The 13,554-nt window shown below is 40.2% G+C and overlaps 2 protein-coding genes across 3 annotated transcripts in view; both read left to right on the forward strand.

Moving 5' to 3' along the window:
- Positions 1 to 2,676: 2,676 nt before the first annotated feature.
- On the forward strand, positions 2,677 to 6,995 carry tmem177 (transmembrane protein 177). Of its 2 annotated transcripts, XR_003294914.1 has the most exons (5): positions 2,677 to 2,758; positions 3,501 to 3,778; positions 4,373 to 5,184; positions 6,217 to 6,270; positions 6,881 to 6,995. XR_003294914.1 is itself a non-coding variant. In XM_026294582.1 (3 exons), the coding sequence occupies exons 2-3, from the start codon at positions 3,578 to 3,580 to the stop codon at positions 5,102 to 5,104; spliced, it is 933 nt and encodes a 310-aa protein (XP_026150367.1). In that variant the 5' UTR covers positions 2,677 to 2,758; positions 3,501 to 3,577; the 3' UTR covers positions 5,105 to 5,400. The 2 variants fall into 2 exon arrangements, 1 of the variants encoding a protein (XP_026150367.1); XM_026294582.1 differs by lacking the exons at positions 6,217 to 6,270; positions 6,881 to 6,995 and having other exon boundaries at positions 4,373 to 5,400.
- A 908-nt stretch (positions 6,996 to 7,903) lies between these two features.
- Positions 7,904 to 13,554, forward strand: part of ptpn4a (protein tyrosine phosphatase non-receptor type 4a) — a 60,096-nt gene continuing 54,445 nt past the window's right edge. The window contains exon 1 of the mRNA XM_026294911.1: positions 7,904 to 8,459. The gene's annotated coding sequence lies outside the window, so the exon portion shown is untranslated. The remainder of the gene's footprint in view (positions 8,460 to 13,554) is intronic.

Consider the following 13,554-nt stretch of genomic DNA (forward strand, 5'->3'; position numbering starts at 1 on the left):
TAAGAATCAGGCTCAGGAGACAGAGGAGAAGATAAGAGAGGTGCTTCAGGAGTTTTTGCAAACTGACGATACCGAGTCTTCGGAGCTTGTGTCACTCTTCCTGAAGCAGAGTGATTTGAAACACTGTGTCAGATCTTGTATCAAAATACCACTCTCACATGACCGATGACGTCCGAAGCTTTGAAAGTCATCACTGCTTTACTTTACACTTTATTGGTTCAAAATGTTTTGAAGCGTTTCATTGGTTCCGAGTGTTTCAATGCATTTTATTGGCTCAGTGTTTCAATGCATTTCCTTGGATGGGCAGCTTTGATTTCTTTGGCGCTACACAAGCTATATAAGATGTATCAAAATTACTAAAAAATGTTGGGTTGTGGGGAGAGAGAGATTTGGAGAGTGTTGCTAAGTTTGGAAGTTATGCAGGTAAGTTGCATACCTGCAGCAGGAGGGATCTCTGGGCTTGTTTTTATAGACTTTTTAACAAAATCATTAGCAGATTAAAACAACCAGAGGTTGAGAGGTTGTTATGGCTTCAATTGGCCACTAGATGTCACAGTTCTTAGTTAGACTGAAACCTCAAAGCTTTGAATCTTTTTCAACACAATTAGAAGGAAAGCCTCAGAGCTTCATGAGGCTTCAACTGCCCATCACTACTGAGGAGGTGGTCAGGATTGCAACACTGAGGGAAGAAGAGATAAGAAAGATGATGATGGACAAGGTTGCAGGTTTGACCAGAGAAATAAGCACACTGGAAAGTACCATTCAAAACATAGAAGAAGGGCTGGGAAGTGACAACATGTATTTCATGTTAAATGTCAACGCTTTAATGAATGAAGCTCAGCGCCCCCTGTCAGAGGACCCGGTCAAAAGGTCACAGGAGCCATGATTGATGTTGGCAAATACTTCGGGAACATGAGATTCTCCGTACGAAATGAAGGAGATCGTTTCATACACACCTGTAATCCTGAACCCCAACACTGCCCATGAAGAACGAATAGCTACACCTGTCTGAAGGTTTGACCAGTGTGAGATGTGGACCAGTCTCTGGCTACATCCCCTGAGAGGACACAGCAACACCATTGCATCCTGGGCTTTGAGCGTTTCAGCTCAGGAAGCAACAGCTCGGACATGGAGGTCAGAGACAATAAGGTATGGATGGGAGACGTACTGTCCAGGATGTGGATGCTGAGGTTCTGTAATGGCAGATTCACAGCATTTTCCCCACTGTGCTTGGTCTCTGCCCTCCCACTAATGCACAGGCCTCAGAGAGTCACAGTGTACTTGGACTGGTACAATGGAAAACTGACTTTCTCTGATCCAGACAGTCCTGACAGTCATACACACCTTCACACACACACTTTCACTGTCAAACTGTTTCCATATATCAACACCTGGAATGGCCTACTGCTGAAGATATTACCAATGAAACTCTGCGTAACAGTGACTTCAAGAATTATAATCTCACAATGATTTATGGCCGCACAGACTTGCCTTCCATCATAAAGACAGTGCACATCATTTAGCTTATTGTCAGCGAAACTGTTCGTCTCTGTGGGTTCATTGATGCAGCAACTAAAGTGCATCAAAGGAAAAAGAATAATAATAATCATAATAATAGGTTGAAAAAGTATTATTCTTTTAAAAACTAATGTTAACTATATCATTTCTGTCAAAGCCAAAAACGTCTGAAACATGAGTGGTGTGGCAATGATCACGCACAGTCAAGATGTGATTGGAACATACATTTATGAGATTAACATTAATGATACACTGGGGTCCTTTTAACTCTCATCAGTGGTAGCAAGTGCAATTCAGTTTAACCCAGTAGCCTAGTTGTCACTCTTTTTGTGTTTTTCTTAATCTTGCACTTTGTTGAGGTGCAACCAACCTGCTGGTACCTTGGTACCTATTGTATATGTTATATTATTATTATTGTTTATTGTATATATATTATATTGTATATGCTGTACCTATTGTAGCAGTGAACAGTGAACTTTTGATTGTTTCTTTTTTGTTTTTGCTTCTTAAATGTTAAAATGGTTTGGTTTTTCAAATCTTTGCACTGTCATGCCACAGCTGCCTTATTATCATCACTAAATGCCTACCTTTGAATAGACTAACAAATGGATGGACACTTTTGTAAACATGTAACTGTAAAGAAAAACAATCTATTTAAAAGAAACATTAAAGCACACATTGCCTTAAAGAAAAGACATCTGCTAGGTTTTTGAAGAGAAACTACTGAACAGCTAAAATTATTGTTCCATAAGTCGCTGCTATGTGGTTAATTTACATGATTAATTTTCATAATTATTCAGTCCATCTCAAAGATCACCACTTAACCAAGTTCAGTTCATGTTTAACAACTCATTCCCCTTATTAATAACATAAATATATGGCATAAATAGATTTTTTTTTTAATTTAGCTGTTGTTAAAGCTGTCTCTAAGTTCATTGACTCCCCAGCAGTTCTGATGGCAGGCAAGACTCACTATTGTTATTTCATACATTACTGCCCTTCTCGCTTTATTGTGTGTTTAAGAAAAGGTTAAAATGACTTAAATGCATTAATATTAGTGGTTAAATCCCAACATGGGAAAACTGTAGAGTAACCTCTGTCATGCCACTTTAAATCCTACTGTCGTAAAACAGCCGTCCAATACCATGACGGCAGTTAAATCGCTTTACGGACGAGGGTTTTTATCACCATGGAGCCGTTTCGTCCTGTGCGACTGTCCTTGTAAAGATGTGGAGAACATGTGAGTCTGTAAACATGGTTGTTGGCTATTAAGACGCTGGATGCAGGTTGTTTTATCCTTGGTTCATTTATGTTTATGAGATGAGGCCTTTTCCATAGGTGTACTTGCTCGTTGTTAGCTAACGTTAACGTTAGTGTACACTTTAGTTAGCGTAACTTAGTAAAGCAAAACAGCGTTAGAAGCTGAATATAACAACTTTAATCAGTGAAGCTGGTTAATGTTATTTTAGACTATTTTCGTGTCGTCTCAGTGTATTAGAGACTCCAAGCTACAGACTATAGGCATGTGGTACTAGGCTAATTTCACTTCGACAATGCTGAGGAAATGAACTATCGTAACGTTACATCCATTTAAACGAATGGCTTATTTTGAGTAATTTGAATTTGGCAGGAAGATTATTGGTCATTTCATGTTGCCTGAACAGTCAGGGAAGATCAGTGTGTGCAGTACATACTGTAACATAGGGTAACACAATGCAGCACTTCCCATAACTGTTAAGATATGAAGACCCTCAAGTGCTGTTGTGTACACCTGTTAACTGGAGCGAGCTGTGGTCTGTGATGAAGGTGATATTACAGAAGGCAGGAGACTGAATATTCAGGACATTAAAGATTCATGTCCCTGCCTGAGGCATCCTTGAGAAAGACAATTAACTCAGCTTAACCTTTTTGGAAAGGAGGCCATTTTCCAACAGGAATCGACAAAGTGTTTCATGCTTCTGTAAAGAATCTGTTTTCCACAGATCAGATCCAACAGTTCCATCTACTGACGTCTACAGCTGCTAATTGACACTAAACGAGAAAAACAAAACAATAGGACATGGCATCTCACTTCCTCAGGTACTCGGTTTTTCTTCAGAAGTACCGAACTCCACTGCTCATTGCAAGTTGTGGTGGAGTATTTGCAGCCAACATATTCTACCATGTTTTCCCTGGCATGTCCTACCGTCAGCTTTACCAAGCTTGGCACAAAGGAGAGCCAGTCGCCCTGTCTGAAAAGCTGGACGATGTTTTCCAGCAGGTAATGTGCATTTGTGTGTTTGTTTGAGGTTGTTTCAGGTTGTTTTCTTTTCTCTTTATCCTTAAGGTTGCATTTGTTAGCATATTTCTAAGATGTTTTGCCTTTGTTACAAATAAAAGATATAAGTACAAGTGCTGCCGAAGGTGCTTCAAATAAGTACTGAGTAAAGGGTCTGAATACTTATGTAAATGTGATATTTCAGTTTTTTTCTTTTTAATAAATTTACGAACATTCCTGAAATTCTTTTTTAACTTTGTCATTATGTGGCACTAAGTGTAGATTAATGCAAAAAAAATGTAGTATCAGGCTGCAACAGAAGAAAATTAGAAGAAGTGAAGTGGGTCTGAATACTTTCTGAATGTATACAGCTTATACAGTATTTTTTTAGTAGCTGAAGAAACACACCTTATACAAATTCATAGCACACACAAAGTGCAAAGCTTTGATTTCATTCTCAATACTGTACATTCAAAATTAATGAATGATTACTATTAAACATTGGCTGGACACAGCAGTAATAATTACTATTACAATAGTAAAATGTAAAAAAAAAAAGTCAGTAACATCCAAATTTCATTTGCTATTATTTTTAAGGTGCTGAAGGACTGTGGTATCAGCTCGCCTAAGCGCTTCTCTGCTTTTGCATCCTTTGGCTTTCATCCAGTTGGTGCTGGAATCCCATGGCTCCCTGCAGGGGCCCAAATTGGTATTCCAGCAAACTTTAACAGCACGGCCGACGACTTGAGTGGAATCACTGATCGTACTGTTTTTATTAATGGTGAAACAGTGGACTGGAATAGCGAAAGTGGCAGAGCTTTAAAAGAAGCACTGGTATTTTCCCCAGAGGCACAAAAGTTTGCTATAGCACGAGAAGTTGCTCGCTTGCAGTCTGGAGGCCCTGTCATTAATGCTGCTGTTGTCCCATTTTGCCTGGGTGGCGTTTGGGTGTACAGTGTGGTCCTGAAGCAGGTGTTTGGGCTACACACTGGGCCCATGCTGCTTCGTGGAGCTGTGAATGTTTTGGCGCTGGGCATTGGTGCCGTGTCCTACTTCCTCACCTCAGATGCTGTCAGCCAGTGGATTGACTTAAGCTCGGACCGTCGTGCAGCTGGAGTGTCCCGTGACTATGCAAAAGGAGGTCTAGAGTTTTATGATAAAATTCTCACCAGAAACAAGACTCTACGCTCCCTGATGGGCCAGAAGGGAGAAGAGATGTATGCTCCCAGTGGGAACATTTTTCCAGCTCACCTCCTTCAGCTGAAACACACACCGTACACATCCAGGAGGGAAGGGATCCTTGCTCTGCTGAAAGAGGAGAAAATTTGAAAACAAAGGGGAGGAAGTATTGTACTGAGAGATAAAATCAATGTGTCTGGGTCTCACCTGAGAAACTGCAGTGATCTACTGTAAGTTGTATTTACCTCTAAATCTGTTGAAAAGCCATTTAAGACACTGTACTGTGTGTGTTGATGTGTAACAATGGAAATGGCAAACCAATGAATCCCAACACAAAGCAGCTTGTACACAGTGTTCGAAGAAATTATTGTAATGTAATAAGAAGCTGATTAATGCAGTGTGGTGTTTTCCTGGTACACCTACATAAAGCTCCATCTTTCTCTCTATTCTTGTGTTTTTACCTAGTCATCTATTTGTTCGTATATGAATAACATCTAATTGGTGATCTAACATTGCTATAATGAACAGCAGCGTTCTTCTCAGGTCAGAACTCAAAGAACCTTCAGAAGAGAAACGCTCTTCATACCCATGCTTCATTTGCAAAACCCTAACTAATTTGTTCAGCGATAATAATCTTAATTTGAAGCTTATTGTTCCCTTAGGATGCCTGTTTGCATAATAACACAATTCAGATATGGTGTTTTAATTACATTCCTAATCTTGTGCCCTGTGGACTGAACCAAATATAGAAGCATGTAATTAATAGTGTTGCATATACACATAAGCTGACACTTTTTACCATTCATCATCTTTGGGTAGACCACCCCATACAAAGTGGAAATTCATACATTAATTTTTACCTATCTAAAAACAAAAAGCAGCACTGTTCCTAATCAGGAGAGCTTGGCCCTGTGTTCTCTGACAGCAAGTGTCCTTCACATTTGTGCCCTTAAGCATGATGCTGAATTTGTTGCAGATCTGTGGTTGTGCAGAACACAGACTTGTAAACTTTGACACCATGCACTCATCAACTGCTCAAATGCTTTCCCAAATATTTCAACTAAGAATCATTACTGTGCTTGGGTAAGTTAGGTAAAAGAAATGCTTTCAAAAAGAACAAAAAAGCTTTGGATTTTTAGTTCTACTCCATTATTTTCCTGATTACAAAGTAGCTTTCTAGATATTTGTTTCACCAACACTGGGCGTATTGTCTTGCTCTCACTACTCTGCTTCATCTGCTTACTTCATTGTATGTCCTACAGAGCTAACTGTACAATGGACCATTGTTCATTTCTTTCTTTTTTCAGCCACTTGAGGTCAGTACAGCCCACACTACCACTCTCAAAGCTTGTTACAGTTTGTCACAGTGCCTATAATTGAAAGGGCTACAGATTAATTTGGTGTGAATGGGCAGGCTTGGAGCTGAAGTCAATAGAACCAGAAAAATGTTCATGACTGCATTCATTTTTAAAGTCACACAACTATATTAATTCTGAAATTCTGATTCCTGGAGGGACACAGCAATTTTTGAAATCTAAGTGTGAATATGCAGTATGTTACATAATCACAAACACATTTATTTTATTTTCTGAGTGTATTGTATTATTATATAATGTGTTTGCCACATACAGAAAAATAGAAGGATTTTGCTTTACAGCAACTTCAGGAATTATTCATACCTTTTCTTTATTTGCACACTATTGTAGATTTAATTTTTAATGTAAAGCATATTCATTTTTGCCCCTCAGTCTACACAGTAATTCATAATGACAATGTGAAAATATGTTTTTAGAAATTCATATACTTGTTATACTTGTTTTGCTTTAATTGTCCCTAAGATGTGTCTATATTGTTGGATATTGGACAGAGTTTAGAAAGGCCTGCATCTATGTATATTAAGATCTCATAGTTCACATTGCATTTCAGAACAAAAACCAAGGAATGAAGTCCAAGGATATCTGTAGACCTCAGCCATCAAGCTATGAGACATAGATCAAGGCAAAGGGATAAAATGATTTCCAAAGCTTTTTGTTCCCAGGAGTACTGTGGTTTCAGTTATTGTGAAATGCAAGAAGTCTGGATCCACCAGGAATCTTCTCAGCTAACTGGGCAAGAAGGGCCTTAGTCAGGGGGGTGACCAAGAACCCAACAGTCACTCCAACAAAGTTTCAGACGTCATCTGCAGAGATGGGAGGACATGCTGGAAGGACGACCATCTGATCAGATCTTCATCAATCAGGCCTTTATGGTAGAGTGGATAGACTAACGCCACTTTGAATTAAAGGCAAAACCCAATAGAACATCTGCGGAGAGAGACTTCCATCCAATCTGATGGTGTTTCGAGAGGCTCTACCAACAAGAGTGGGATAAATTGCCTACTTAGTTACCCAACAAGACTTGTAACTGATGTTTTTACTTTGCCCTTTTTGGTTATTAGGCATAGATTGATGGACAGAAATGCCAATTTTATCCAGTTGAAACACACTATGGTGCAATACAAAATCCCTGCTTTTAAACTGGTAGGCTCATATGTAGAACATATGGGCGTTATTTTACAGCATGTGACAAAGAGAAATAATTGGTTTATTTTGCAGTATGAAGACTCCACGAGGGCTGATACATTACTCAGTGCATACACATGGGCTCCATTTTGCTGCACTAAAAAAAGCCATTGTAAGGGTTACAATACAGTTACGTCTGGTAATATTAATATTACATTTTGAGAGTGGAAGAAGCAGATGTGAGCCCAAGTTAACAATATTTTGCATGGAAACCACCCCTGTATGCAGTCTATGGGTACGCTCGAAAACAAACAGCGCGCCTTCCGCTCCGTGGCTCCGCCCTTGTGCGCTCGATTTGCACCATTACGTCGCCGCTTTACAGATCGCTGTTGTGCTGCAAGGCAGGCAGATAGACAGACGGGCAGGCAAACAGACAGACAGGCAGGCAAACAGACAGACAGGCGGGCAGGCAGACAGACTGGCAGACAGACAGGCAAGTAGGCAGGCGAAGCAGCTGCAGAGACGCCGAGGAAAACTGACAACAGCGCACAGGCTTATGTCGGGGACGTCAGAAACGCAGCATTTGTCCGTTTTCTGACCAGATATCCATTTTTTCACTAACAATTTTGCTAATTGCTTTTTCTTTATTTTTACGCATGCGTTGGATTATACTTCTCATTCTTTCGACCCGTAAAGACTGCTAGTCGCCGTGTCTAGCCAATGGTTACTGCGGTGGCTCCTGTCTTGTGGATTATCCGTCGTCGCCGAGCCAGTCGCATGGTCGAGCCCGGAGGAGGCCCCGCTCTGCTGGGTGGATGTGTGTGAAGCAGCGCCGGGCTGCGAGTACTGATGAAGACGGTGATAATGATGATGCTCGGGTTTCATCGGCAGTGGGTGAACTGAGCTTGGATGTTCGGGCTCTATCGCCCCTCCACACAGCATTTCGTTATACAGCAAAGATTATATTCCTTAAAAACTGGAAGCCCCTGGAGCAGTTTATGACGGTAAGAAAGACGCTCATTCACAGGCCACTAGTTTTTACAGCCAACTGACGTTAGCCAGCTAGCTTAGCGCTGTCACTTGTGTCCAAGTTGCTACCTGCACGGCTAAAAATGCTAACATTGTGAAGCAACATGGTGATATCGCTGCTCCAAAGGGGCTCTTTTAAAGTTGCTCTTTTGCCTTTTTGAATGGGATCATACCAAAGCAGAGAGCACCGATATACATTTACTGTGTAACCTCAATAGCCGGTGGCTGTGTAGCTCGCTTGTTAGCTAGCGGTTCCATAGCCCATTCAATATCCAGGAGCTTATTTTACGTGTGCGCAATATTGGTATGAATTTACAAGTTAATTGAATAAATACAACTTTGTTCGTCCTCCTCGGGGTCGCCTTATATCATTTATTTAAATAGCCTATTCATTATGCAGTGTACAATAAGCTCTTTGCGGGGCTTACAGTGGACCCAGCCTGGAGCTTTAAATGTGACCATCACACCTAATGTCCATTAACGAGTGATCAGTACTCACTGATGTTGATGTGTTTTGGCCCGAGTGTTGTTTGGCGTGTAAACCTAGAAGAGTGAACGTGTATATGTCGAACAGAGGGCTGTCACATAAAGTGGACGTGGGTTTGTCATTCATCAGTAAATAGTGGGTGAAGCACGGTTTGTCACAGCTGCTCCCGTGTATGTGTCTCACGAGAGAAAAGCCGCTTATTGCGACCCCGTGTTTAGTTTCCCGTGCAACCATAAATGCTCAGCTTTTCTGCGAAGTAAATGGCAGAAAAGGGTTCGTGTCTGCTGGCGGAAAGCTGTTAGCTACGTGGTGTTAAGTAATGGATGTGACGGTCTGCTGTGATGAGGCGTCCTCCTTTTTTTCGATGACGTAATCTTTCACCATCCGTGCCACATCGTTTGGGTCGCAGTCGGTTCCTGTGCTGCCGCTGCTGAAGTCATACGGACCATGCTCTGTCCTGTTTGTCTACACTCTGCTCCTCCCTATATGGGTCTCTCTTGCCGTTTTCGCAGTGTAAGCTGCAAATGACTTACAGAGTCGTGTCACAGTGGTTCTGAATGGGATCTCAGGGCAGCAAAGGAAGGAATTGTGAATGAAATCCAGTCGCTGGACTCAGTTTACCAAGCCTTCACCAAAATTAGCAGCTCACAAAGTGTGGTTGGGAATCTGGGAAGGGGGCACCAGAAGCCACATATGCCTGCAACCACAAGGCATGCTATATCCCAAGTAATAATACAGGCTTTTTTAATGTAAAACTGGACAGTGAGACTTGTTTTGACAAGAGCTTTCCTATAGTAACACTTTCTGAATGAATCAATAGAAACAACAATTTAACAGATGGATGTCCCGAAATATGTATTTGACCTAATGACCTGAATACATCTGGGAATCCCTGTCTGAGGCTGATGGTTGCTAAAGCTGAACTTCTTATCTTGCCATGTTGCACATTTTTATTTGGGACACCATTCTAGGCTGTTGAATGCCACTATGGTTAAACTAAGGTTATATTGTGTTAGACTAGACCAGACTGCTAGAACAGTTATTCTTGTTGGCTTATTTGCCTGTACAGTCCCTAGCCGTGCAAATAGCAGGAAACTTTAGAGCTCACTTGTTGCCAGTTTTGCTATCAAATATAATTTGCCACAAGATATCATAAAGACGATGAAGGTAAAATGAGGCAAGTGTGTGTCATCCCTCTTTAGTGTAAGTAATGGAGTTAGACAAGGTGGTCTTTTTTGGCCTGTTCTTTTTGATCTCTGTATTGATGATTTGTTCAAGCAGTGGAACATTTGTAACACTGGATGTGTGATTGATAACAAACGTGTGAACCATCTTATGTATGCAGATGACCTTGTTGTTTTTAGTGTGAGCAGTGCTGGTCCCCAGCAGCTGCTAACTGTCTGTTCTGTGTATGGAGCTGAAAATGACATTTAATACAATGGTGACAAAATTGTGGCGTTGATCTCTCGCACCAAAGAGGATCTGACCTTAATTTTCCCAGTATTTAAATCAGCAGGCAATGACCTTGATGTCTGTAACAAAGTAAAAATATCTTGGGCATTTTAGCACAATTTGACTGACGACAATGACATTTACAATGTATTTTATCTGACCTACCTATTTTTTTTTCCCACACTTTATAACTATCTTTGTAGTTGTTGGTTGTTACTGTAGTTACTGCACTTCTCTGGCTTGTACTGCGACTTATTTAGAGAGGTGACTGATATTTGTATATTTATAGTAATTTTGTTGAGTAGTCACTAGTGTTAGGTGGCACTCTTGACTCAGTTGAGAATAATACAGTACCACTGAAGAAGTAAAAACACTTCACGCTAAACTCTAACTTCTGGTGTAACACAAGTGAAAATGACAAAAGAAAGAGCTCTACTGTAGATTTTAAGCTGTGACGATCGCAGAATGGTTTAACTTTATTTGACACAATGTATGAATGAATTTTGTAATGCACTTCTGCTTGTTTTAATGCTTAGCCTGTGTTCTTCATAGGCTAATTTAGATTATAATTGGTATAATTAGAAATGCGACTTGAAGTGACTTATATATGTTTTTTTTTTTTTTTTACTGTTCAAAAAGGTAATTTTTGCTAAAAACGACTAATATTCTGGTGCAACTAATAATCTGGAAAATACGACACATATACTTTAAAAGACTTAAATAAGTAATTTCCTCCTCCCCAAAATGCTTCTGACTACTGTTGAAACCAACAGAAACTCCCTTAAAGCTTAAATAAAACTGAAATAGGACAGTAATGTATTCAGATTCCTCTAAAGCCACACTCCTAAAATGGATCTGTTTCTGGTAGGGGAAAGCTTCCGTAGGAGTGGAGGCCCTTTTTAGTTCTGTATATGTTAATAATAATAATAATATAAATTCCTAAATGATGTGCTAAAGAATGTTCCTGAATTTAATTTTAAACATTTTTGTTTTTTGCTGTCCAAAACTGAAGAAGTGGATGGACTCAGCTGGTGAAGATTGAATTGCTTGTGGTGCCTTGAGCAGCACACCTGAACCATACAATAGTGTGTAAGTGTGTGAAGGAGAGACAGTGGGAGAGAGGACAAATAGGAAGTGAGGAGAAGATGTGGATCGAGAAAGACTGAGGGGGCACGACTGCAAGGACACAGGTGTGGCAGAGGTAATTGGGTTTAGCTTCATGTGCTAGCAGATGGGCAGGGGGATCATAGGGAGGTAGTATCAGATCCTGAATAAACAAATGGTACACTTACACTTAAGTTATTAACAACCTCAGAATTATACAAATAATGACAAATACCTTCAGCCAGTTGTCTTAGTTGAAATTGTTTTTAGCCTTGGGGCATGGCTTGCAGACCAGTTTGAGAACTGTTGGTCATTACTGGTTGTGGTAAGGCCAGCGAGCTTTGGTCAGTGGCAGCCTCCCAGGTAAACATAATAAACCTGCCCACATATCAGTGTGGTCAGAGGTCAACCATGATTGTTGTCAGTTCTAAAGCCTGAGAGATGTGTACATACTATGGGATGGGCTAGAAGCACAGATCATTTGAGAATCTGTGGAACAATGCATGCTTGCACAGTCAGTCAGTCTTTAGTAATTTTTGTGTGAAAAATCAGTGAATGAAATCATTAGAGCATCTTACATTTCTTTACATACGTAATATGTTTGGAGACTTAACGCTGCATTTCCGTGTTGTTCTCACAATTATTTCAGTCCAGGAGGATGTCATCTCATGTATCCTGAGGTCTAGCTGCTGTCTATCCAACATTTCTTCCTTTCTTGCCTGCTTCTTGCCTGAGTTTTCACTTTTCTCTTTCTTTGACACCTGTCTGGTTAGTCTCAACACCGGTGCTCACTAGAGCTGACAGCTTAGTATTGGTGTTAACTGTCAGTGTTGGTAAGATGACTGCTGACTGGCTGCTGCATGCAAGATACATTATCTGCCTTTAAATATGCTAGAATTTGCTTATCTTACATTCATAGGCTTGGAATCATTGCCAGCAGGGCTATGAAGAAGCTCCACAGTAAACTGTTAAATTTCACTACTGTTGCTGAACTTTTTGACTCTATAGATCCAGTTGTTTATTCACACATCTAGCACTACAGTGGTTAACTTCAAATATACCAATTCAAAACTGTTTTAAGAGTCATGCTTGTACATCTTGCAAATTAGGGCTTCACAACATTGAAATTAAACTGACCATGGTATATGTTTTTTTTCTGAGATATATATTGCAATATGAAGAAATATAAATTTGCTATTGGAGATGTTCTCATGTTCCTTGACTAGCAAGGGTGCTTTGGTTGTGTGATAAACTGAACAGTTTGTAGTTCACTGTCACTAACTCCATGTATCCAAGAACCTGATTAAATTATGTAAGAGATTTGTGTTGTAGAGTACACAAGGTAAATAAGAACCATGCAATTTCTCTTTTGTATCAAGAAAGTAAAAGATGCAGTATGATTATAACATCCTTCATGCAAGTACACAAATGCAGATGCTTTGAATTATGTGAGTTTGGCTTCCTGTGTTGTTGTGTTCTTGAGTGTTTCACCTAAAATCCTACACAATACAAGCGAGAGCTGCAGTCAGGGTTGTGGTATCATGAAACAACAAGAGAAATTTACCTCTTCTGTTTTTTGTTAACTTCCATTCAAAAGAATCCTGGACATGTTCTGCACTTCAACTGGATGATATTGCCCCCTGTGGACTCAGCTTGATCCCCTTCTGGGAGGCCTGAATTTGCCTACTTGACATCACACCTCCTGCAATGTAACTATTGCATGAGCCTATTTCAATGGCACTGATGCTGACTCTGTATATCGTGCAGCTTCATTTCAAATTGAGTGGTATTTACCTTTTACTATTCGTGACAGTCTGTTCATGTTTAACCAAGAGCACCAGTTGTCTGTCCCAGAGATGGCAAAAGTACTCACATTCTATACGTAAGTCTCTCTATAATAATCGGTGCACTCACTTGATTTCCCTCTCTAGTTAGTTACGTCTTTTACGTCATGCCGTCATCCCTGGAGGTTGAAAAAGTAATGAGCCTGTTTTGATAATGTAAGGAGTAGAAAGTACAAGCTCACA

Source organism: Mastacembelus armatus, chromosome 21 (assembly GCF_900324485.2).
Source record: "Mastacembelus armatus chromosome 21, fMasArm1.2, whole genome shotgun sequence".
Taxonomy (NCBI): domain Eukaryota; kingdom Metazoa; phylum Chordata; class Actinopteri; order Synbranchiformes; family Mastacembelidae; genus Mastacembelus; species Mastacembelus armatus.